Source organism: Arachis ipaensis, chromosome B2, assembly GCF_059453495.1.
Source record: "Arachis ipaensis isolate K30076 ecotype BB chromosome B2, ASM5945349v1, whole genome shotgun sequence".
NCBI lineage: Eukaryota > Viridiplantae > Streptophyta > Magnoliopsida > Fabales > Fabaceae > Arachis > Arachis ipaensis.
Genome location: NC_142437.1, coordinates 59,847,770 through 59,874,332, shown reverse-complemented (window position 1 = coordinate 59,874,332; position 26,563 = coordinate 59,847,770). Strand labels below are relative to the sequence as shown.

At 38.4% G+C, this 26,563-nt stretch overlaps 1 protein-coding gene and 1 pseudogene across 1 annotated transcript; both read left to right on the top strand.

The window, feature by feature from the left end:
- The first annotated feature begins 11,529 nt into the window (after window positions 1-11,529).
- On the top strand, window positions 11,530-11,631 carry LOC148574052 (small nucleolar RNA R71; annotated as a pseudogene).
- Window positions 11,632-21,884: 10,253 nt separating this feature from the next.
- Window positions 21,885-25,918, top strand: LOC148574051 (Transducin/WD40 repeat-like superfamily protein). Its single transcript, XM_088506363.1, has 3 exons — window positions 21,885-23,570; window positions 24,184-24,797; window positions 25,099-25,918. Exons 1-3 carry the CDS (start codon window positions 22,116-22,118, stop codon window positions 25,634-25,636), a joined length of 2,607 nt encoding a protein of 868 aa, XP_088362489.1. The 5' UTR covers window positions 21,885-22,115; the 3' UTR covers window positions 25,637-25,918.
- The last annotated feature ends 645 nt before the right edge of the window (window positions 25,919-26,563 follow it).

The following is a 26,563-nucleotide window of genomic DNA, read 5'->3' as shown; positions in this document are numbered from 1 at the left end:
CCAATCACCAAAATTTAGATCTACTCAAGTGTGAGAAGGGATTTCAAGCATGGTTTCATGTTTCCTTTTCCAAGGTTCCCATGAAACCCATTTTGCATTCAACCTCTTTCCCAAGATGATTGAACACTAGCATTAAAACGAAATTCCTTCTAGCAAATCAAAGAGAAGATGAAGAGAAAAAGAAATTCACTATCATTAATCCATCAAGTACAACAGAGCTCCCTCTCTCAATGAGAGAGAATTTAGCTACTCATAGCTTAAGAGAAAAGTACAAGAGATGGAAGAGATGAAAAGTAAATCTAACTATATTTCAGCAAAACTACTACTCAACAAACCCTTCTCGGTACTTTCAGGGGTTATTTATACTACTCCTAGCACTAGAATTAAGAAAATACAAAAGAGAAAAGAAAATTACAACTGGAGGGAAAGAAAAACTCAATAAACGTGACCTTCAGGCTTGGCGTGTGGCTGGCGTTTAAGTGGCGTGCTACGCCTAGCCACTAAATTTGGCTTGGCGTGCCACGCCCAGCATTCAAGTTGCACGCCCCCTGTGTTGGCATCCCTGGCGTGCCACACCTTCGAACCCAAGTGGCACGCCCAGGGTCTTCTTAAGCATTAGCTAGGCTAGCGTGCCACGCCCTCGAGCCCAAGTGGCATGCCCAGGCTCTTTTTAGAGCTTAGCTAGCCTGGCGTGTCACGCCTTCGATCCCAAGTGGCATGCCCAGGCTCTTCCTTCTTGTTCTTCTTCCCTGGACAATCGAACTAGCGTGGCATGCCCAAGGTGTGGCGTGCCATGCCCATTGTGGTTGCTTCATCTTCCTCTCTGGATTTTACTACTGGCGTGCCACGCCCAGTAGTTGGCATGCCACACCCATGAAGACCTTTCTTCATGTCTCTGGAAAACATAACTGGCGTGCCACGCCCATAATGCATGCTTCCTTGCTCCAGTAGCTGGCGTGCCATGCCCAGCATTTAAGTGGCACACCCAGTCTTCCTCTCCTTGGTTGCTCAAGTTGGCGTGCCACGCCTTCGACATCAAGTGGCACGCCCAAGTTGGTTGCTCAAGTTGGCGTGCCACGCCTTCGACCTCAAGTGGTACGCCCAGCCTTGGTGTTTGGTCTTCTTTAGCATTGGCGTGCCACGCCTGGGACTAAAGTGGCACGCCCAAGTGAGGATGATCGCTGGCGTGCCACGCCTTCGACACCAAGTGGCACGCCCAAGTGTTTGGGTCTTCAACCTCTTCTCTGGAAACTTGAGCTGGCGTGCCACACCTTGATGCTCAAGTGGCATGCCCACCTTAAGGTGACTCCTTCAAGCTTGGCGTGCCACGCCTGGGTCTTCAAGTGGCACGCCCAAGTGATGGGCTAGAGCTTGCGTGCCACGCCTTCGATACCAAGTGGTATAGTGGTTGTCCCCTTCTGGATTGATGAACTTGGCGTGCCACGCCCCTTTTGTGGCCTTCAACACTGCTCTCTGGAAAATGATACTGTCGTGCCATGCTCAACAGGTGGCGTGCCACGCCCTTGTTAAAACCCAAACATTCCTTTCTGAAATCATTACTGGCGTGCCACGCCCTGGTTTTGGCGTGCCACGCCCATATATTTTCATAGTGTTTGTTCTAAATGGCATGCCAGTTTCACACGCCCAGCTTTATTTTGTTATTTTCTTCCCTTTTTTGTTGCTCTTTTCACTTGAAATTCAGCACAAACCTATTTCAAAGCAATGTACCATAATATTCATCAATTAGTTCATGAATTGCAATAATTTAATGAGATTATGCTCTTTTATGGTCCTTTTTAGATAAGAAAAAAAGGGTAAATGATGCAAGTCATCACAACCCCACTTTCAAAGATTGTTCTTTCTCTCCTGAATACCACACTCTAATTGTTTCTTCCCTCTTCTGTAACTCAAAACAATCCCTTCTTCTATATTAGAACTTCATCTTCAAACTCATCATCTTTCACTATATCTCCATCAACAGCACCAAGTAAGTACATTTTCTAGCAATAATGTTTTCAGTTAGTTAAATTGTTTTAATTACTGTAAATAAAGAATAAATTAGATTAGTAACCAAACATTAATTTGTGTTAATTAATTTATTGTTAGTAATAATAGTGTTGAACCTAGTATTAGTTAGGGTCATAATTTTAGTTAGATTAAGATAATACTAAAATATATTTTTAGCTTGTAAACGAAAACAGTACTTAATATATTATTAAGATACATTAAACATACTTTATATATAATATATGTTGTTGTAAAAGAATTTAAATACTTAAATATATATGACAATACATACAAACATATATTAAATTTTTTAATATATATAATTGTATATGAAATTTGAACATACGTACATATTTTTTATTTAAATTGAAATATGATATATTATATAATGTATGTTGACGAAATATATTAAATTTATTTTATTTATACATATTTTTATATATTATTTAAATATTTATTTTATATATTTAAAAATAAGTTAAACATATTTAATATAATATGTTAATATATATTGTTTACATATATTGTTTACATGAATATAAAATATAAGATTTGATGCCATATATTCTTTACATGTGCGAAATTTATTTTATTTAATGCATTATTAAATTTATGTTGAATAAATGTTAAAGTGGAATATGTTGTTTATTTCAAACAGAATCAAAAATATTTTATGTAATATTATTTAAATATATTTTTATTTATTTATTTAATGTTAGAGAAATATTAGATATATGTTAGATATAGTTTGTATAATATAATAGTTCTTTTGTTTCAGAAAGAATATAAATAGAAGATGGTTCGTGACATTATGTGTCCTGAAAATTATATTGTTGAATACCTTAAATGTCTACCATATGTAATTATTTTTATGTTTGTTTATTAATATAATATTATTGTTATTATAATTAGTGTTGTTGTTGTTGTTGTTGTTGTTGTTGTTGTTGTTGTTGTTGTTGTTGTTGTTGTTTGTTTATTCGTCAATTGCAATGATTTAATGTACCATTTCATAGCAATGTACCATAATATTCATCAATTAGTTCATGAATGGCAATGATTTAATGAGATTATGCTCTTTTATGGTTCTTTTTAGATAAGAAAAAAGGGGTAAATGATGCAAGTCATCACAACACCAAACTTAAGCTTTGCTTGTCCCAAGCAAATCAATGAGAGTCATTTTTAATTAGATTGAGACTTGACCTTAGAGAGATGCATTCATTACCAAAGATAGGGCTCAGTGTTAGCTCATACATAAATCTTATTGATTTAATGTCACAATGGACTCCTAGACTCTTGAGGATTCTTCTAAGTATTTGCCTTAGGCTCCCTTTCAATTGATTGTCACCTTGAAGTAGCAAGAATTGTTTCTTTTTCTTTGATTGTTCTTTTCTTTGTACTTCTCTTTTTTTTCATTGACCACGACTCTAAAAGTTTTTGTCTCAAGACGACCCTTTAGTTAGGCTTTCAATTAGCACTCCCAAACCAGCTGGTTTTAGAGTACTAGGTGTTGAAACACCCCTAAGAATTTACTTGCCCAGGTCTCTCTTCTTGACACATCTTCACCACAAGCATCTACTAGGATTTCTAACTCCTTTGAGCTATTTAGTGTTCCCTTCCATCCTAGTAGTTGATGCTCAGAGCCTTGGGTCTCCTTTTTTTTTTTTTTGCTTACTACTTCTTGGTTCTATGGATATTCAAGGGACATCCTTGGCCTCTACTTGTCATATCCCTTAAGTCTAATTGCTCATCATAGCTTATTTTCTTTCAGATTCATTCAAGGTCTCATACTTAAGTCTTTCTCTCTTAGTTTTGAATGGTCTCACTTAATCTTAGTCTCTTTTACTCTTATTTTTACACAACTCACCATAGACTCTTATGGAAACAAACTATTTTTTTAATTGATGATCATGAGACTTTAACAACATTGCATTTTCTTTCTTTAAAGTTAAAGTTAAAGCACAAAGGACTCATAAACAGATTAAGCATAAGGAAATTAAAGCAACTATCCTAGCATTGCAACTATTATCAAAACTACTTAACAGAAATTCAAAATTAGAAACTTGAGATTATCAACCATGGGACTCAACAATCTTTGATTCTTGGAGCAGCTTCAATTCATTGGCCCTTTTCCCTTGTCTTTCTTCTTGGAAGAGGAGTCATCACCATTTTTCTTTGAGGATTCTTTTTGTGCCTTGGTGTCCTTTGGCTTCCAAAATCCCAGCCTTCTCATGTAAGCCCTCTCATCTTCTTTGTGCTTAGCCAATATTTCCTCTTGCCTAGCACTTAGCTCCTCCATTCCATGCATGAATGTAGGGTATCCAGGGTTCAAGGCGGCCACAACATTGCACAAATAGTTCAGCTTTGCTTGTGTGTTGATGTCATACTACCTCCTTGAAGTAGTTCTGGCATCATAAAGATGCCTAAACTCAGCGAGGTTCCTCTGCTGTCATTTGCCTTGTCCCACAATTTTGTTGAGGCTGCCTTGCATCTTTTCCCAGTTGAATTGGCCTTGTTGCTCCTTCATGTACTCCATGCTTTCTTGGAGTTGTTGTATGCTCTCTTGCATTTGATCCCATTGTTGTTGTTGCTCTTTGAGTTGGTTAACATCTTCTCTCAAGTGGTGTATATCTCCCCTCATCTGGTGAATGTTTTCTTGCATTTGCTCCCAATTGAAACCTTCAGGAAATTATTGATATGGTGGTAGTAGAAGTGGTAGGTATTATGGTTGATCTTCAGCTTCTTCTTCTTGGTGTGGTGGACCTTGTAGCTCATGAACATGAGCTCTGTGCTCCCTTGCTCTCTGAAGTGGGTTGACAGCCACCACTTTGGCCATCTTCTTGCCAGTTATAGGCTTTTCTTGGTCCACCAGCACTTCATCAATAATCTTCTCAACCCCAGCTTCATCATACAGCCTTTGAATGATGCTTGGAAAGGCCAACCTTGTGCTATCCTTGGTACTTTTCAGCACCCTATTGATATTGTTGGCGATCATCTCCTCAACATTAACATTTTATCCCTTCATTATGCTGTATATGAGCACAGCTCTCTCCAATGTCACCTCAGAAGTGTTGGATGTTGGATTGAGAGACCTTCTTACAAAGTCCAACCATCCTCTAGCTTGGGGGCTCAAATCCCTTCTCCTTAATTGGTTGGGCCTTCCATCTTTGTCATTGATCCACTGCACATTCAGTACACAAATCTCATTTAAGATCTCTTCAAAGCCAGCATCTTGTTGATTTATCCTCTCTTCATAGCTCCGGGTGGAGTTTGTTTGCTTCACCATCAGCATCCTATCTATGTTAGAGGGACTATAGTCAATAGCTTTCCCCCTGACATAACTCAAATAGCCATAAGGTTGCCCAGGCTGTGGCACTGCATTAGCGTAGAATTCTCTAACCAAGCTCTCCACCACCTTTCTTGGTGGGTTACACAAGAGTGCCCATCCTCTATTGTTGATCTCCCTATTGATTTCTGGATGCTCATTCCTTCCAAGTTGGAAGCCCACCTCTGGAATGATTTGCCTCTCACTCACTCAACTATAAAATTGATTTTGGTTGAATGATGAGAGGAACTTGTATTCATTGAAGCTTGAGGATCCGGAGGTTGGTTCCTTGGTCTTTCTCTTCTTTGATGATGAGGCTCTTGGTGGTGCCATTAGGGTGAGAAAAGAGGTTTGAAAGGTTGAATAAGAGTTGAAGAAGAGGTAAAGAACGGAGAGCAAAGCAAGGGTTTGCTCCACAACACCAAACTTAGGACTTGATTGTCCCTAATCAAGTAGAATAAAAGAAGAAGTAAGGGAACAAAAGCAGAGGAAGTGCAGAGGTTTGGGTGTGAAGTTGGGTTTGAAGTATGGAGGGAAGTGGAGGGGTGAGTGGCTTTTATAAGAGAAAGAGTAGTTTAAAGGGTGGGGAAGGTGGGAAGTAAAAGCAATTAAATGTTTTCCCACTTGGGAATGGCGCCTAGCGTGGGGTAAGGCGCCAATCCTTGGCTTTTTGCTTTCTTCAGATGTTGAGTTCCAAAGTGCAAGTACACTTTGACTCCTTGCTTGATGAGCCATCAATCATGTGGGTCCCACCTCTCTTGAAATTGAAGACTAAAAACCCCATCAGTAATGACAAAAAGAATTCTTTACATTCCCTCTATTATGAGTCAATTAAATTGCAATTGATGAGTGTCCCTTGGGACACCAAACTTAATCTCATTGCATCTAATAAATTGGGTTCATCATTGGATTTTAATGTGTTCATAAGGGTGGAATAACTTTACTTCTTTCATATTCCTTTTCTTCCAATCCCTTCGTACACATTTAAATCACCTTTTATGCACCCACCAATTTATTAAATACTTCAAACTCAAACCACCTTGGGCTCTGCTGTGTGAGTTTCTTATGGTGGTAGCCACACCAAACTTAATTTTTGGGCTTACTTTCAAAGTTAATTCAATCAATAAGTTGTAAGCCTAAATTAAGTGGATTAGTGGCCACACCAAACTTAGCTTTTTAACTAGTTTCTCAACCCATTCATCCAACCAAAATTAAGTGATTATGCAACCTTGCACTTCCAATAAACAAAAGAGAATAAACTAAAGAATTATCAACTGAAATTAAGACTACCTAACTTATCAATCATAAACTACTTTTAGAAAGCAAGAAATTAAAAGGATACAGAGTGTTGGGGTGCCTCCCAACTAGCACTTCTTCATCGTCACTAGATTGACGTTCCTCCTTCTTTAGTTGAGATTGTAGCTCACTCTCTGCTCATCCATTGAGTCTTCCAAGTAGTGCTTGAGTCTATGGCCATTTACAGTGAAATTTCTCTATGTCTTGTCCTCCATGAGCTCTACATGACCATAGGAAGACACCTTAAGGATGGTGAAAGGTCCAGACCATCGAGACTTAAGCTTTCCTGGGAAGAACTTGAGCCTTGAATTGTATAGCAGCACTTTTTGACCTTCTGTGAACTCTCTCCTTGTTATCTTTTGATCATGCCATTTTTTGTGTTTTCTTTGTAAATTTTGGCATTCTCATAACCTTGACTTCTGAATTCTTCTAACTCATTGAGTTGCATTAGCCTTCTCTCCCCAGCAGCTTGATCATCAAAATTTAACATCTTTAAAACCCAGAATGCTCTATTTTCAAGCTCAACTGGTAAGTGACAAGCCTTTCTAAACACCAATTGGTATGAAGACATCCCAATAAGTGTCTTGAAAGCTGTCCTATAGGCCCATAATGCATCATCCAACTTCTTAGACCAATCATTTCTTGAGCTTCCAACAGTTTTTTCAAGGATCCTCTTGAGCTCTCTATTTGAAATTTTAGCTTGCCCATTGGTCTGTGGATGATATGGGGTTGCCACTTTGTGCTTCACACTATATTTAAGGAGGATTGTCTCAAGTTGCTTATTGCAAAAGTGAGTCCCTCCATCACTTATGAGTGCTCTTGGAACCCCATATCTGCTGAATATATTCTTCCTCAAAAAGTTGATTAGTTGATGTAGCTATGGCCTCCACCCACTTTGACACATAATCCACAGCCACCAGTATATAATTGTTTGAGTATGAGGATGGGAATGGCCCCATGAAATCAATTCTCCACACATCAAATAATTCTAATTCCATGATAAATCTCTGTGGCATCTCATTTTTCTTGGATAGATTTCCAGCTCTTTGACATTCATTGCATCTTGTTACCAAGTCCTTGGCATCCTTGAATATTGTTGGCCAATAAAATTCACATTGTAGCACCTTGGCTGCAGTTCTTTCCCTACTAAAATGGCCTCCATATGCAGATCCATGACATTGCCAGAGGACTTCTCACCCTTCCTCATGGGAAATACACATTTTCAAGATCCCATCAGCACCCCTTTTGAACAAATAAGGCTCATCCCAAATGTAGTGTTTAGCATCCTTGAGTAGCTTTCTCCTCATGTGTTTGTTGATGTTAGTTGGTAGCTCTCCAATAGCCTTAAAATTGGCTATGTCTGTAAACCAAGGAGCTTCTTGGATCATCGTCAACTGCTCATCAGGGAAGCTCTCATTCACTGCAAATTGGTGTACTTCGTCCTCTTCTTGTGGGATCCTTGATAGGTGGTCAGCCACCTTGTTCTCTGCTCCACTCTTATCTTTAATTTCAATATCAAACTCTTGGAGTAGCAGGATCCACCTTATCAACCTGGACTTGGACTCTTATTTGGTAAGCAAATATTTGAGTGCTGCATGATCATTAAATACAATAACTTTAGAACCAATAAGATGTGATCAAAACTTATCAAATGCAAAGACTATGGCAAGTAGTTCCTTCTCTGTAGTGGTATAGTTCCTTTGATTCTCATTAAGGACTTTGCTGGCATAATAAATAACATGCACCAATTTATCTCTCCTCTGTCCTAAAACAGCACCAATAGCAAAGTCTGATGCATCACACATCAACTCAAAGGGTAGATCCCAGCAGGGTGGTGCTATGATAGGTGCAGAGGAAAGTCTGTTCTTAAGCTCATCAAAGGCTAGCATGCATTCCTTATAAAAAAAAAGGTACATTAGAGACAAGTAGGTTGCTTAAGGGTTTGGCAACCTTTGAGAAATCCCTAATGAACCTCCTATAGAAGCCAGGATGTCGTAGAAAACTTTTAATTGCTTTGACATTGCAAGGTGGGGGTAACTTTTCAATCACCTCCACCTTGGCCTTGTCCACCTCTATGCCTCTTTTTGAGATCTTGTGGCCAAGAACCATCCCCTCTGTGACCATAAAATGACACTTCTCCCAATTCAAAACGAGGTTGGTTTCTTGGCATCTCTTTAGCACTAAGGCTAAGTGGTGTAAGCAGTTAGAATATGAATCACCAAACACAGAGAAGTCATCCATAAACAATTCAATAAATCTTTCAATCATGTCTAAAAATATGGAAAGCATGCACCTTTGGAATGTTGCAGGTGCATTGCACAATCCAAAGGGCATTCTCCTATAAGCAAAAACACCATAAGGACAGGTAAATGAGGTATTTTCTTAATCCTTAGGATCTACAACTATTTGGTTGTAGCCACATAACCATCCAAGAAGCAATAATATTCATGTCCTGCAAATCTTTCTAGCATCTGGTCCATGAAAGGTAGAGGGAAGTGATCCTTCCTGGTAGCTTCATTAAGCTTCCTATAATCTATGCACATGCGCCAGCCAGTCACTATTCTTGTTGGAATCAGCTCATTCTTCTCATTTGGAACAACAGTGACCCCTCCTTTCTTAGGGACTACTTGCAGTGGGCTTTTCCAATGGCTATCTAAGATTGGGTAGATCATCCCAGCTTGCCACAATTTCAACACCTCTTTTTGGACTACTTCATTCATTGTTAGGTTTAGCCTTCTTTGTTGCTGTCTTGAGGGCTTAGCATCTTCCTCAAGCAGGATTTTGTGCATGCACATTGAAGGACTAATTCCTTTCAAATCTACAAGTGTCCATCATATAGCATCCTTGTGTTGTTTCAGCACATGGATAAGCTCCTCTTCTTGTCCCTCACGCAAGCTTGAATTTATGATTACTGGGTATATGTTGTTGTCACCCAAGTAAGCATACTTCAAGCTTGGAGGTAAGGTCTTCAACTCTAGTTTTGGTGCTTCCACTTCCTTGTTGCTTGTTTGGTTTAACATGATTCAATCCTCTATGGTTTCTTGTGGTAATTCTCCACTTGATGCTTGTTGCTCCAGCTCCATAGCTTCTTCACATTGTTCTTCTTCCAAAACTCCTTAAACTATATTTTCTATGGTATCTACCATCATGCATTCTCCTATGGATTTCTTAGGGTAACTCATTGCTTTGAAGACATTGAAGACCATCTTCTCTGCATGTAACCTCAAGACTAGCTCCCCTTTTTGAACATCAATAATGGCTCCAGGAGTAGCTAGGAATGGCCTTCCTAGGATGATTGATGTGTTGGTCTCTTCCTCCATATCCAACACCACAAAATCAGCTGGAAAAATAAACTCTCCTACTTTCACCAACAAATCTTCCACTACCCCATGAGAAAACTTGAATGTTCTGTCAGCCAATTGGAGTTCCATTCTTGTTAGTTTGGCTTCCTCAATCCTCATCCTTTTCATCATAGTCAAGGACATGAGGTTGATGCTAGCCCCCAGATCGCACAATGCTTTCTCAATGTTGATATCACCTATGATGCAGGGAATTTGGAAGTTTCCAGGATCTTTCATCTTTTGAGGGAGTTTCTTTTGTATGATGGCACTACACTCCTCACTTAGCACTATGGTTTCCTTTTCACCCCAGTTCCTTTTTCTTGTCATGAGCTCCTTTAAAAATTTAGCATAGAGTGGCATTTGCTCTAATGCCTCAGCAAAGGGTATATTGATCTGGAGCTTCTTGAAGATTTCTTGGAATCTAGAGAACTAACTGTCTTTCCCATCCTTTCTCAGCCTTTGTGGATAAGGTGCCTTTGGCACATAAGGCTTTAGGACTTGCTTTGGTGAGGATGGTGCAGGGGTCTCTTCTTCTTTCTTGGTTTCAGATTCCTTTGCAGCTTCTTCTTCTTGGTTGTTTTGACTTGGGGATGCTTCTTCTACAACTTTTTCACTTCTTAGTGTGATGACCTTGCATTCCCCTCTTGGGTTGGCCATGGTATCATTGGAAAATGTATGTGTAGGCATTGGTATTTGTTTAGAGAAGCTCCATACTTGTGCTTCCAATTTTGAAATTGCTTCCCCTTGATTTCTTATGTTGGATCTGAACTCCTCTTGGTTTGCATCTATTTTCCTTTCAGCCTGCATTTGTCTCTCCAGAATAGTGGAAACTATTACTGTTAGTTGTGCTGACAATTGTGCTATTGCAGCCTCCAATTTTGCAAAATTGCTGCTGGTTTCACATGGTTGCATGGTTGAGGATGATGTATCTTGATGGTAGTTGTTGTGTGTTTGCTGGGTGGAGCGATATGATGCATTTTGTGAGTTATGGTAGGGTGTATTTTGTGAGTTATGATAGGGTCTGTTGTTGCCTGATTGATGGTTAGGGTTATGGTTGTTGTATTGGTTAGATTGGTATCGTTTGTGGTATTGGCTGTAGTTTTGTTGGTTTTTCCACCTAAAATTTGGGTGGTTCTTCCAACCTGAATTATATGTCTTGGCATTTGGATTATATGGTGGTCTAGAGGGATTGTTCACATAATTAGCTTGCTCCCATTCGCAATCAACTTCTGGTGCGTCTCCTTCTTGTGGAGGTGCTTGAGCTTGGATAGCTGAGACTTGGCTCTTTTCCATCTTTTTTGTGAGGGCTACCAATTGAGCTGCAATCATCTTGTTCTATGCTAACAAAGCATCCATAGAATTGAGCTCCAGCACTCCTTTCTTTTAAGTTCTCTCCGAAGTATAGAAGTACTCATTTTCAGCTACAATCTCTATAACATCTATGGCTTCTTCAATAGTTTTCTTCTTATTGAGTGAACCCCCTGAAGAGTAGTCTACAACTTTCTTTACTTCATATGACAGCCCTTCATAGAAGATGTGTAGTTGAAACCATTCGTTGAACATATTCGGAGGGCACTTTCTAGTCAAGTCTTTGAACCTCTCCCAGGCCTCATAAAGTGTTTCACCATCTTGCTATCTGAAGGTTTGCATCTCAGCTCTCAGTCTATTAACTCTCTGTGGAGGGTAGAATCTTGCTAGAAAGTTGTTCACAAACTCATCCCAAGTTGTTAAGCTCTTCTTGGGAAATGCTTCTAACCACTTTGCTGCCTTATCTCTGAGAGAAAATGGAAACAAAGGTAGTTTGTAGGTGTCAGGGTGTACACCATTTGACTTTACAGTGTCACAAATCCTCAAGAATGTAGTGAGATGTTGGTTGGGGTCCTCTTGGGCATTTCCTCCAAATGAGCAATTATTCTAGACAAGTGTGATGAGTTGGGGTTTCAACTCAAAGTTGTTAGCATGGATTGTTGGCTTTAGAATGCTGCTGCCACAGTTTCCTGGATTTGGATTGATGTAGGAGCCTAGAAATCTCCTCTCTTGCCCAACATGATTACCAGCATTCTCTCCAACATGGTTATGCACCTCTTCCTCCATAGTAACTCCCAAATCTTCCTCCACTACTTCCTCTCCAAGTATTCCTTTGCCTCTTGCTTTATTTCTTAATCTCAGGAAGGTCCTCTCAGGTTCACTATCAAAAGAGGATGAAGTTTCTCCTCTTCTACCTGTCATACATTCAACAAACGATAGACAGAAGACAAGTGAAGGAATCACTTCTTGTTAAGACTGGTGGTTAGTTTGGTTGGTGCAATTAATCAAACAGTTAATAGAGTAGTAAAAAAATGGGAATATGAACAATGAACAGCTAAAATGATCAAATCAAAAATAAAAAAAAAATTAAGAAAACTAAAGAATTGAAATGAAAGGAATTAACAAGGTAATTAAAAGTGCTTAATCTTGCTTACCATCAATTTAATCATTGTCAAATTCAAACCAATCCCCGGCAACGACGCCATAAAATTTGATGACCGGAATTCACTCCCCATATAAAAATAATGAATCTGTTCTCTTGGCAAGCGCACCAAAAATATCGTCAAGTAATAACCCACTACGAGTGGGATCGTATCCACAGAGATTGGTAGATTTGAGCAATTTTAATCAATGGGTAAATTAGTCAAGCTGAGCAATATAGATTGTGATTGCAGAAATTTAATTGAGCATAAATATAAATGACTCAAAAGTAATGAGAAGCAGTAAATTACAGAAGAGTAAATGGCAAGAATGTAAAGTGCAGAAACATAAATGACTTAATTGTAAATGGGAATGGGGAATAACAGAATGTAAAGAAAGCTATAAAGAATGTGGAAGATGAGAATAGGGGAAATTCATTGAGATCAGGAGATGTTGTTCTCTTTGGATTAAATTCAGCTCATCTCATCTTCAATCATGCAACTCATTGACCTCTTGGCAATCATGATTGATTGAACCCCAATTCTTTGGTGATTCAATCTCTTAAATCTTGATAATCAGCTAATTTCTTGGTCTAATTGCTCATGAAGAGAGATATGCTTGGTCCCTGATTACCACACATCCTTAAAGATCCAAATAGTGGGTGAATTTTATGTCACCATATCCAATCACCAAAACCCAGATCTACTCAAGTGTGAGAAGGGATTTCAAGCATGGTTTCATATTTCTTTTTCTAAGGTTCCCATGAAACCCATTTTGCATTCAACCTCTTTCCCAAGATGATTGAACACTAGCATTAAAACGAAATTTCTTCTAGCAACTCAAAGAGAAGATGAAGAGAAAAAGAAATTCACTATCATTAATCCATCAAGTACAACAGAGCTCCCTCTCTCAATGAGAGGGAATTTAGCTACTCAAAGCTTAAGAGAAAAGTACAAGAGATGGAAGAGATGAAAAGTAAATCTAACTATACTTCAGCAAAACTACTACTCAACAACCCCTTCTCTGTACTTTAAGGGGTTATTTATACTACTCCTAGCACTAGAATTAAGAAAATACAAAAGAGAAAAGAAAATTACAGCTGAAAGGAAAGAAAAACTCAATAAATGTGACCTTCAGACTTGGCGTGTGGCTGGCGTTTAAGTGGCGTGCCACGCCTAGCCACTAAATTTGGCTTGGCGCGCCACGCCCAGCATTCAAGTTGCACGCCTCCTGTGTTGGCATCCCTGGCGTGCCACGCCTTCGAACCCAAGTGGCACGCCCAGGGTCTTCTTAAGCATTAGCTAGGCTAACGTGCCACGCCCTCGAGCCCAAGTGGCACACCCAGGCTCTTCTTAGAACTTGACTAGCCTGGCGTGCCATGCCTTTGATCCCAAGTGGCACGCCCAGGCTCTTCCTTCATGTTCTTCTTCACTGGACAATCGAACTAGCGTGGCACGCCCAAGGTCTGGCGTGCCACGCCCATTGTGGTTGCTTCATCTTCCTCTCTGGATTTTACTACTCGCGTGCCAGCCCAGCAGTTGGCGTGCCACACCCATGAAGACCCTTCTTCATGTCTCTGGAAAACGTAACTGGTGTGCCACACCCATAATGCATGCTTCCTTGCTCCAGTAGCTGGCGTGCCATGCCCATCATTCAAGTGGCACGCCTAGTCTTCCTCTCCTTGGTTGCTCAAGTTGGCGTGCCACGCCTTCGACCTCAAGTGGCACGCTCAGCCTTGGTGTTTGGTTTTCTTTAGCATTGACGTGCCACGCTTGGGACTAAAGTGGCACGCCCAAGTGAGGATGATCGCTGGCGTGCCACGCCTTTGACACCAAGTGGCACGCCCAACTGTTTGGGTCTTCAACCTCTTCTCTGAAAACTTGAACTGGCGTGCCACGCCTTGATGATCAAGTGGCTCACCCACCTTAAGGTGACTCCTTCAAGCTTGGCGTGCCACGCCTGGGTCTTCAAGTAGCACGCCCAAGTGATGGGCTAGAGTTGGCGTGCCACGCCTTCGATACCAAGTAATACGCCCAAGTGGTTCTCCCCTTCTGGATTGATGAACTGGCGTGCCACGCCCAATGGTTCAAGTGGCATGCCCATGGTGTGTGATGGACTTGGCGTGCCACGCCCCTTTTGTGGCCTTCAACACTGCTCTCTGGAAAATGATACTAGCGTGCCACGCCCAGTAGGTGGCGTGCCACGCCCTTGTTAAAACCCAAACATTCCTTTCTAGAAATCGTTACTAGCGTGCCACGCCCTGGTTCTGACATGCCACGCCCACATATTTTCATGGCGTTTGTTCTAAGTGGCACGCCAGTTTCATACGCCCAGCTTTATTTTGTTGTTTTCTTCCCTTTTTTTGTTGCTCCTTTCACCTGAAATTCAGCACAAACGCATTTCAAAGCAATATACCATAATATTCATTAATTAGTTCATGAATTGCAATGATTTAATGAGATTATGCTCTTTTATGGTCTTTTTTAGATAAGAAAAAAGGATAAATGATGCAAGTCATCATAGCCCCACTTTCAAAGATTGTTCTTTCTCTCCTGAATACCACACTCTACTTGTGTCTTCCCTCTTCTGTAACTCAAAACAATCCCTTCTTCTATACTAGAACTTCATCTTCAAACTCATCATTTTTCACTATATCTCCATCAACAGCACCAAGTAAATACATTTTCTAGCAATAATGTTTTCAATTAGTTAAATTGCTTTAATTACTCTAAATAAAGAATAAATTAGATTAGTAACCAGAAATTAATTTGTGTTGATTAATTTATTGTTAGTAATAATAGTGTTGAACCTAGTATTAGTTAGGGTCATAATTTTACTTAGATTAAGATAGTACTAAAATATATTTTTAGCTTGTAAATGAAAACAGTACTTAATATATTATTAAGATACATTAAACATACTTTATATATAGTATATATTGTTGTAAAAGAATTTAAATACTTAAATATATATGACAATACATACGAACATATATTAACTTTTTTAATATATATAATTGTATATGAAATTTGAACATACGTACATATTTTTTATTTAAATTGAAATACGATATATTATATAATGTATATTGACAAAATATATTAAATTTATTTTATTTATACATATTTTTATATATTATTTAAATATATATTTATATATTTAAAAATAAGTTAAACATATTTAATATAATATGTTAATATATATTGTTTACATATATTATTTACATGAATATAAAATATAAGATTTGATGCCATATATTCTTTACATGTGCGAAATTTATTTTATTTAATGCATTATTAAATTTATGTTGAATAAATGTTAAAGTGGAGTATGTTGTTTATTTCAAACAGAATAAAAAGTATTTTATGTAATATTATTTAAATATATTTTTATTTATTTATTTAATGTTAGAGAAATATTAGATATATATTAGATATAGTTTATATAATATAATAGTTCTTTTGTTTCAGAAAGAATATAAACAGAAGATGGTTCGTGACATTATGTGTCCTGAAGATTATATTGTTGAATACCTTAAATGTCTACCATATGTAATTATTTTTATGTTTGTTTATTAATACAATATTGTTGTTATTATAATTAGTGTTGTTGTTCTTATTATTATTATTATTATTATTATTATTATTATTATTATTATTATTATTATTATTATTATTATTTTTTATGTTTGTTTATTTTTTTGTTATTATTGTTAATTATAATTTTTTATTTGTTTCAACGTTCAAGAAATTTGGAATCAAGACATCTGCAACAAGATTCATATGATTCTTGAGTTGAAATCGAGTTACAAGAGAGTGGATTCTATCACATATCTCAAATTGAGAAAATTATTTTGCACAATGCCGAGCGATGGCGTCCAGAGGCTCATACTTTTCATCTTTCACACGGTGAATGCACGATTACCTTAGAGGATGTTATAATGATATTTGGACTCCCGATAGATGGTATGCCGGTGTCAGGATTTATAGATAGCAACACTGATGGCCTTGAAAATGTATTCATGATACAATTTGGTATTATACCTACTGCCGCTGATCATAAAGGAAGCGATGTCAAGCTTGCATGGCTCCGCTCCTAAAGCGGCGCATGCAGTTGGATACCGCACTTGGCAGACAAATGTACGTATAGATACACTTATTGTTGTTGTTTGGCACAAATTTATTTTCTGATAAGTCAGGATTGACAATCCATTGGAAGTTCTTGCCTTTGCTCCGAAATTTTTCTGACATTAGAGGCTTTACCTGGGGATCCGCTTGCCTGGCACATTTGTATAAGACATTATGTCGGACATCACGATATAATTGCAAGGAGGTGGATGGCCCATTGGCACTACTTTGTATATGGGCTTGGGAACGGTTACTGTTCCAAGCACCTATGCGATTGCATCCTAGTTTTCCGCTTGCGTGCAAGTAAAATTATTTCATATGTTAACATATTATTGCATATGTATTGTTTAATTGTATTATTTAACATATATTGGTTCTGAATGTTATAAATTGATTTTATTCCAGTTGGATGTTTTGGCGCTTGCATTTTCACAAATACCAAAAGTGGACCATCTCTCACATCAGGCGTTTACTAGATGATATTCCTGCAGATGGGGTTAGCTTTTTTGTTCTATTTAACAGTGTTGTTATTAATATTGGCATTATATTTGTATTTGTATTTATGCACTGGTTTTGGAATGTATTTGCAGTTTGTGTGGAACCCGTATAGTCCCGATCATATAGAAAATATTGTAGTTCCAAATGACATCTTGCAGCATCAATTGATGTGGAGTGCAACTGTGCCACTAATATCATTTGAAGCATTGAGTGTTGCATCAGATCGAGTGATGAGGTAGTTCGGTCTGGTGCAGAAAGTTCCTGGAGAAGCTACTCGTCTTACAGAATCTCACAACGCGGTTCTGACTGGACCAAAGAATAAAGATTGGAGAGTTGAACATTCTCAATACATTATGAGATGGACAAATCGTTTGAGTTCCATTCTGGTTGGTGATCTTGCACTGCACTATCAAGCATCTCATCGGTATATGCAATGGTATACAGAAGCATATGGGACTCAGCTGCGATTGACAAGTTATGTTCCACAGCTACAACCACAACCACAGCCACAGCCACAGCCACAACCACAATCACAGCCACAGCCACAACTGCAGCCACAGCCCATCATACACCCATACCAACTGCCAAATTCCTTTCCACACCAGTACCCATACACACAGCCAAACCCTGAGCCTGGACCCTCATTCTTCAGTTAGTTATTCCCTGACTCACACTCACTACACATGCCGCCCTACCAGGCATATTATTGACCTTCTATGTCACAGAATGTAGACACAGCTGTGCAATCATCAAACTGCCAGCTATATCAGTGAGTGGCTGAAATAGAGACATCTCAATGGGTAAATGAATTGTTCTTTGACCCTCAGCTACAAGTGTAGCAATCCCAGCTTCAACCTCCTACAGTCAATGAGCAGGCACCATAGCACAGTCAGCAATTGCCTGAAATTGCGCCGGGTTGGTCATCTGTGGATTCGAGACTAAGACATCGCAATCCTTCTCCATGCTCGGGGTCTAGAAGGTCTATTGACTCGATCCAGAGTGTCGCTAGAGGGATTTGTCATAGTAATGTTATTGATTTCCTCAAGTGCAAGCACCAACGATTGCGGCTGATAGTGATAGTGCGAATAACAGTGAAGATGATAGTAATGGTAATAGTGTATTTAATATTAGTGTATTTATCATTGTTAATGAATCGCAATACTTGATTAGTGTATTTGTTATTGTGGTTGTTTATGTCATGTAGCTGCGACGGAAGATATAGATGGGGCGGAAGGTGCGAGAAGTGTCCATGCTTTTGATGTACATAGTAAGGGGTATAACTTGAGGATTGACCCAACACGTAGGAGCGCAAGTAGATATACCCCCTTCCAATATAAAAAAGGCAGTAAAAAAATGTACTAAATTTGTGAAAAAAACATTTAGCAAGTAATTTATATATTTGTTGTTCTCCTATTGTTGTAAGACTACGATTGTGGTAAGACTGCTATTGTAGTTTTTTAAAATTCACAGCAAAATATAGTATTGCTCTAGTTCATAATGTATTATTTAATTTAATTATGATGTAGTACATAATACAATACAAGAAGTAAATAAATGCCGAAAGCCATAAGAATTATGAGCACCACTACTAGCAATAGATCCTACACGCTGGGGACATCTACTTCGACTGTGACCCTGACCTCTATAAAGCCTGCAATGCCTAGGACCACGCATATCACGTATATCCATTTTATTCAAAAAACGAGTTATTTTGGGACTCCTTTTGGATACTCGCCTTAAGTGAGGATTAGGTATTTTGCCTTGGTCCTTGATATACAGACCATGTTGCTGGGTTTTCTAATGGCTTAAACCTTGCTCTATACACCTTTTTTATCTCCTCCATTTTATATACGTCATGAACATATTGTTGCTAATCAAGTCATTGGTTCGCACAACATGCAAAGACATGACGACAAGGAATTCGATATGTTTGAAACTCACCACAATCACAATGCCGTTGACGGAGATTCACCACATATTCTATACTGCCAGGCATCTGGCGCACCTCAAAGACCTCGTTCTGCCTATCAAACAAGTTAACTTGGATGTTCCCCGCTGCCTGCTAATTTAATTGAAGTTTGTTGATTGCATACTAAGAGAATACATGTCCCGCATTCTTTCAAGCTTCAGCCTCAGCCTTCTTCCTAGTGAACAACTCATTTAGTTTGTAAAAAGTTGCCTTGATGTGATAGGAAGATGTCGTGCCCCTTTCAATACCCCATTGATGCACTCTATTAGGTTTGTGGTCATATGACCCCAATAATATCCATTATCGAACATCAAAGCATATTGCTGTCGTGGGATCCGATCGAGCCACTGAGTGTAAGCCTCACCACGCTCGTGTAATCTTGCATACTTCACATTAAACTCACGCACAGTCCTACAATAACATGTAAAAAAAAAACAAGAAAACAAAAATAATAAGTTCACCACATAACACTAACATCAATATGTCACTATAATTTACGTACCCATATTTACAATCAACTTCTGTAAATACAGTGCCTTGAAATTCCTTAAGAAGTTGGATGTTATGTGCTTAACACAAAACATGCGGATAGCTCCCAGAGGCTCCCATGATCCGTTACTACGTGCTATTGCTGAGGTAATAGAGTCATGTCGATCAGAGATAAGCCCAATACCATCCCGAGTCACCACATGTGTGCGCAAATGAGTAAGAAAGAAGTGTCATGCATCAGAAGTCTCACCCTCAACAACGGCAAATGCAAGAGGCATAATATTTCCATTGCCATCCTGAGAAACTGCAACTAAGAGAGCTCCTTTGTATTTGCCATACAGATGTGTGCCATCTATTTGGACGATTCATTTGAAGCTCCTAAATGCTCTAATGCAAGGGTAAAAGCTCCAAAACACTCGTGTCAGTATCCTAATATCCTGGACCACCTCATCTCCTTAGTAAGCTGGTGTAGTTTTGCTCTCGACTGCTGCTGATGGATCTTTTTGTACCATTGCTTCAAAACACGATGGCAAAGCTTCGTAAGAAGCTTCCCAACCACCAAAAATATTTGCAATTGTCTTTTACTTGGCCAGCCATGCTTTGCGGTAACTTATCGTATAATTGAATTTCGATTGCACTTCAGCAATCACAAATTTCACCTTTAAAGATGGATCAACTTCAACCAATGACTTTATCACCTCTGCAATCATGTCTGAGTTGAGCTTCGCATGATCTTGAGAAATTGTTGTCTTGGTGCATGTATGACTACCATTGTACCGCCTTATAACCCAACAAAGCTTTCTCTTAATAAGACTAGCCCTGATAAGCCAATCGCAATTTGTTCCATATTGCATACACTTAGCATAAAATGTGGTTGGCTCAGATTCACACACTCGATAATCCACACCCCGACGAATGGTATAATCTTTAATTGCTACAATCACAGTTTTTTTAAAACTCCATGCCGATGACAAATTCACTATTCGTAACAACAACAGGGTCTACACCAATATAACAAAAAATAATTCTTACAATTACTAATAGTAATAACAATAATAATATTAATAAATTAATAATAATAATAATAACAACAAATAATCATAATAACAAATAATAACAATAATAGTAATGGGATTTGGATTCTCTAAACTTTGAATTTTACTTTAGAGAGTAAAGTGTGATCTCTCACTATTTATTTTATAGGTGGGACCAAAAATAAATATGAAAGAGAAATCATTCAAGGGTAGAAGATTACACTTTACTCTCTAAAATACAAATTTAAAATTTAAAGGATCCAAATTCATAGTAATGCGTATCATAATAAAGGCTAATAATAATTATTATAATACTAATAACAATAAAAATAGAAAACTACTTACCTGCATTGACAAACTCAGGAAATTCTCGTCCATTCATAGCATCTAGATCCAAAGCGTGCATAAAAGAAGGCTCTCTAGATGGATGTTGGCTCGTTAGTACATTTGTCACATCTGCAACTTCAGGCTCAACTATGATATCATCTTCGTCGACATCTTTAGCTAGACCAACAACATGATAAGTGCGTTTCGAATTCCTTTTCACTTTCAGTGTTATAAACCGTCCAGTCGATGTTGGGTTCGGGTAAATCAACCTCAACTAATTCTTCGAATTCAACATATAACTTGATAACTGATACTTATGCCCGTATTTACTAGTAGATCGAAAACATCCCTTGCATACTTGAATCGTCAATTACATACATTATTTGAAATTGAACAAAACCACCAAATACTAACACAGGTTGTCTATAGAGAATATTTGTGACTCTCTTTAATATTTGATTATCAACGTATTTTGACAAAGTATACTTTTAAATTCCTCATATATTATTCCAAAAGGAATAACAACATTATATAGATTTTCACATACAAAACTCACACCTTCAAATATTTGTGGAAAGATTTAGCCATTATAATATATTTTCAAACTAACACTTCCCTCCGTTTTTATTCTCTTACTCTCTCAACGAAATAAAACACACTCACACTCAACAAATTCGTTCTTCTTTTTATAATACTAAAAATATATTTTTTTAATCTAAAAAATACAGTATGTCCCCTATGTAATGTTAATCCACCCCCTACGTACAATATGCTATTCTTGTACTATCAACACGCCTCTTTGTATTATGTGTTTAATATTAAACTAATATAATACGCCTCTTATATTGTATTTTTTTATTTTTAAAAATGCAATCCACCCATTTGTATTGTATTTTTTTTTTTTGGTAAGTATTTGTATTGTATTTTTTTATTTTAAAAAAAATTGCCTAGAAATATGCAAAACACCCCGCATCCAATAATGAAGCATCACACCAAACCCAAACCCAATATAAAAAAAATTGAGCCGCAGACGGAGCCTAATTGACTAATTGTACTCATGAAACTCACCAAAAAGAGAAAAAGAACTCAAAATGTTCAAAACTCAAAAATTAAATCTTTTCCCGCTTATACCCCACACCATACGTCCATACCCCAAAATCTTCTCTTCTCCTCCTTCCACATCCCTCGTTTCAAGTTTCACTCCTTTTTCCCAAATCACACTAAAAACCCTAATTACTAACTCTCATTCTCATTTTCATGTCCACTCGCCGGATCAAAGACCGTGACGGCGGAGACCCCACCGCCGCCACCCTCCGCCGCTCATCCAGGTCCGTAACTCCACCGCTCTCCGCCTCTCGCAATGCCCGTTCCCATGATGCCTCGGCTACGACCAAGCTTTCTTCCTCCGCCTCAGTAAAGTTCTGTTCTTCCGCCGAGAAAGAAAACCGCCATAAGCTCCGCCGATCCACGTCTCATGGATCCGAGAAGCCCACGATCCGAGCCGTGCCACGTGTCGACAAGGCAGCAATCACTGCTGCGGCGTCAAGAGATTCCGTTGTCCGGAGATCCACTACTTCGGTCCCCAGAGGCAGAAGCTCAAGCCGTTCTGAATTCAATAGAATCTCTTCGGATTCCCGCGAGTCCCGAAAAATGCATCTGGATCGGGCCAACCCGACTCGAGAACCGGGAGGGAGCTTCAGAAGCGCCGAAAAGGTTACAAATTTAACGGGTAAGGGAAGTGGCGAAAAGCGTGCTTCTAAAATAGTGGGTGGGAAGATTCAGAGAGAAAAATATTCGATTTTGAAAGATGGGAGCAAGGTTTCGGAAGAAACTAGTGGTTGTAGTAGTGGGAAGTCCTCTAATAGGCTTCACGAGAAGCTTGCGTTTCTTGAAGGGAAGGTTAAGAGAATCGCTTCGGATATAAAGAAGACTAAGGAGTTGTTGGATATGAACAACCCTGATGCGTCACAGGTGATACTTTCGGATATTCAGGAGAAGATTTCGGGGATTGAGAAGGCTATGGTTCATGTCACTGGTGCTGATTCTGGTAAAGTGGGTAGTTATAGTAATGGAAATGTTGAAAACATTTGTAAAGGGGAATCTGAGAATGATGAATCTAAGAGATTGGGTGAAGGGAAGAGCTTGATCAAAGGGTTGAAAACTGAGGAGCTTGAGGATAGGTTGTTCCCTCACCATAAGTTGATTAAGAATCGGATACTATTGAAGGAATCATGGTCGTCCTCGTCAGAGAGCTGTTTAGGTAATGGATCTGATGATGTGAAGGCTAAGGTGGAAGATAACAAGGTGCTAAGTCCTGTTAGTGAGAATTCAATTGCTGTGGAGTTTTTGGCTTCTCTTAATAACGACAAGGAGATAAGTGTGGGTGGTGGTGGTGGTGGAGTCAGGTGCTGCGAGGTGCAGGAAACTGAGGGTGGTCCCAATGCGATGAAGGGCTCTTCGTCTGACTTGAATCAGAGGTCTGACAACATTGATATGCTTCTTGAGTCTGACGAGAAGCTTGAGGAATTTGATGATCAGGAGAATAAGCAGGAAGCATTTGTTGGAGATGAGATGGATGAAGCTTTCAATTATAAGCTAAATGAGATCGGAGACAAGAATGCCACTGGAGGATGGTTTGTGTCTGAAGGGGAGGCTGTCATCCTTGCTCATGATGATGGTTCGTGTTCGTATTATGATATTGCCAATTGCGAGGTATGTAAATCGATTAGTAAATCTAGCATGTATTGTTATAATTGTTGCCTTATCAAGTTTGCTATGATTGATTTATATATAAATTGTTTAATAGTGAGTTATTTGACTATGCTTTTTCATCTTACAACATAAGTTATCTTCTTTTCCTATCATGTTTTTTATTTGATACCCGGTATAGTTCATGCTATAACGTGCTTGTCGTTATTAAGATAAGTTGTTCTTCCATGGATGAGCAGTCATACGTGTGTATGGACAAAATATATAGATGTACCCTCTAAGGGTTCCTTGAAGGTGGGTCTTGTGGGTAACCTGGCAGTTGACAACAAAACGATGTGGATGAAATTCAAAATAAACCATATTATATTTTGTGAAATTTAGTAAACACTAGAGCTACATTTTACCTCTCAAGATAAATGATTTTTTCATATCACGTTTTTGTTGTGAATGCCATTTTAGTTTTGTCAATGATGTTTATGAATATGAATAATGCTGGTATGATATTGTAGTCTCAACTTTACTATGTTTTAGATTATTACGTTCATATTTGCAGTTTGGCCTAGTTACAATAACGAAGTATTATTTTAAGCTGAATAATTACTATTTTTTTTCTTAGGAAAAAGCTGTATATGTGCCCCCACCTGAAGTGTTACCTAATATGTGGAGAGATTGTTGGGTAGTTCGTGCCCCTGGTTCGGATGGTTGCTCTGGAAGGTTTGTGGTAGCTGCATCTGCTGGCAATACTATAGATTCAGGATTCTGCTCATGGGATTTTTACACCAAGGAAGTGCAAGCTTTCCAGACTGAGGTTGGTACAGCATCTTCAAGAACAGCACTTAGACCTTTGTCCAATAATGTTGTGCAGAGGAGAAGTTCTGCATTTGGCAACTTGGCAGCAGAAGCCAAGCAATGTTGGTATAAACCCTGTGGACCCCTGATCATCTCTACTACCAGCTCACAGAGAGCTGTGAAAGTTTTCGATGTTCGTGATGGGGAGCAAATCATGAAATGGGATGTTCAGAGGCCTGTTCTTGCAATGGAATATTCTAGCCCTTTGCAATGGAGAAATAGGGGAAAAGTAGTAGTAGCAGAATCCGAGTCCATTTCTCTTTGGGATGTGAACTCACTCAATCCTCAAGCTTTGCTTTCTATTTCGGTGGGTGGGCAGAAAGTTTCTGCTCTACACGTGAGCAACACTGATGCTGAGATGGGTGGAGGAGTTCGGAAAAGGTCAGTTTCTGCATTACTTTCTTTGTTTTAACAATTCTGTAGTTATTGCCATAACTTACTCTTTTTGATTAAACTATATCCTCTATAGCTTTTCCTTTTAGTGTATCTATTAAAGTATCAATCACTAGGAACTAGCATAATGGCCATATTTTAATTCTCTAAATTATACTTCTCCTTTGTGATTCTGCTATTATAAAATAAAAGCATGATAAAGAAAGAGATTTCTCAAGTGATTTTGGTTCATGCATTTTAACCATTTTCTTTTTCTGTTGTTAACTAAGAGTAATAAAATTCATTGCAGAGTAAGTTCCTCAGAAGCCGAAGGAAATGATGGTGTGTTTTGCACCTCAGATTCCATTAACATCTTGGACCTCCGCCAACCCTCTGGCATTGGCCTTAAAATATCAAAACATGGCATCAGCGCGCAATCAGTTTTCTCTCGTGGAGACTCTGTTTTGCTTGGCTGTACTAGCTCCAATGCAATGGGCAAGAAGCAATCCTCATATATGTTGCAACAATTCTCGTTGCGCAAACAAGGACTATTCCACACTTACGCCTTTCCAGAATCTAATACCCACTCACACTATGCAGCAATCACCCAAGTTTGGGGTAATTCTGATTTTGTCATGGGTATTTGTGGCCTCGGACTTCATGTCTTCGATACGCTAAAAGATGATGATGCATTGAAGATTCTCAACATGGATTCCTCAAATTCACAAACTTTTAGAGAAATCATTGGACCAGATGATTTGTATTGCCCTTCATTTGATTACATCGGATCTCGTGCTCTTTTAATATCAAGAGATCGACCAGCTATATGGAGGCATCTAATAGTTTAATAGTATTAATAACTAGTAGTAACTATCTTTGTTAATGTTCGTAACTGTTGCAGAGGTGACGAGCTAAGGAGTTTTAGAGATTCTAGTTTAAGTCAAGTTGGAACCAGACCGAGAAGGCAATTTACGAAAACATTTCGATACTTTAAGTTATTACTTATTAGTATTTTTAGGTGTTAGAGAGAAGTGTGTTACTTGTTAAGTTTTTCTTTTTTCCTGTAATACATTGTTTTGATGTGACTGTTTGTAGACATTTACTGACTTTAATGTACTACTTTAATGCCATGCTTTGATGTTACAAGTTAAAGAGTTTATGCTTTTTTTATAATATATCTGTTAAGCTTTGTGAGCCAGGAACGTAGCGAACTTGTTTAATCGGAATAATGGAGCAATTATTCTTGTCCAAAACAGGTTCTCAATTCGCATTTTTGACTTAATGACTTCATTAAAAATATTTGAATTTGATGGATAAAGCCCAAATATATATATATTTTTTGCATTTTACATTAAGCGTAAAAAAATCCTTTAAGAAAACTTTTCAATTTTCCTGAACAATTATTACTTTCCGGTTTTTTGAACCATCAAAAGTGAAGTGTCAATTGCTTTTATGACCATTTCAATCAATGTAACTTCTTATTTATAAGCATCACTTCATTTTTTAAAACCCTATTTTCATTAAAACTTTTCAAAACTCTGAGATTTTTTATTCATCGTCATCTGAGTAATGAAGCAATTTATCAGCCCCTTCTTCCTGATCTTTTCTAGTTTTCGCAACAATCTTTAATCAAATCCAAGGAAGAAATTTACCTTTTATTCATTTACATTACAAATGCATCCTTCTTTTGTTCATGAAAGTTTTGCTTTTCCTGAAATAATGATGAGACAGCGAGATCGAGAGCGAGATAGAGCGAAAGCGCGGGGGGGGGGGGG

Coding starts and splice junctions, on each gene's coding strand:
- LOC148574051 (XM_088506363.1), top strand. CDS start 22,116: ATGTCCACTCGCCGGATCAAAGACCGTGACGGCGGAGACCCCACCGCC. Junction 23,571..24,183: donor ATGATATTGCCAATTGCGAG/GTATGTAAATCG, acceptor TTTTTTTCTTAG/GAAAAAGCTGTATATGTGCC. Junction 24,798..25,098: donor GGTGGAGGAGTTCGGAAAAG/GTCAGTTTCTGC, acceptor AATTCATTGCAG/AGTAAGTTCCTCAGAAGCCG.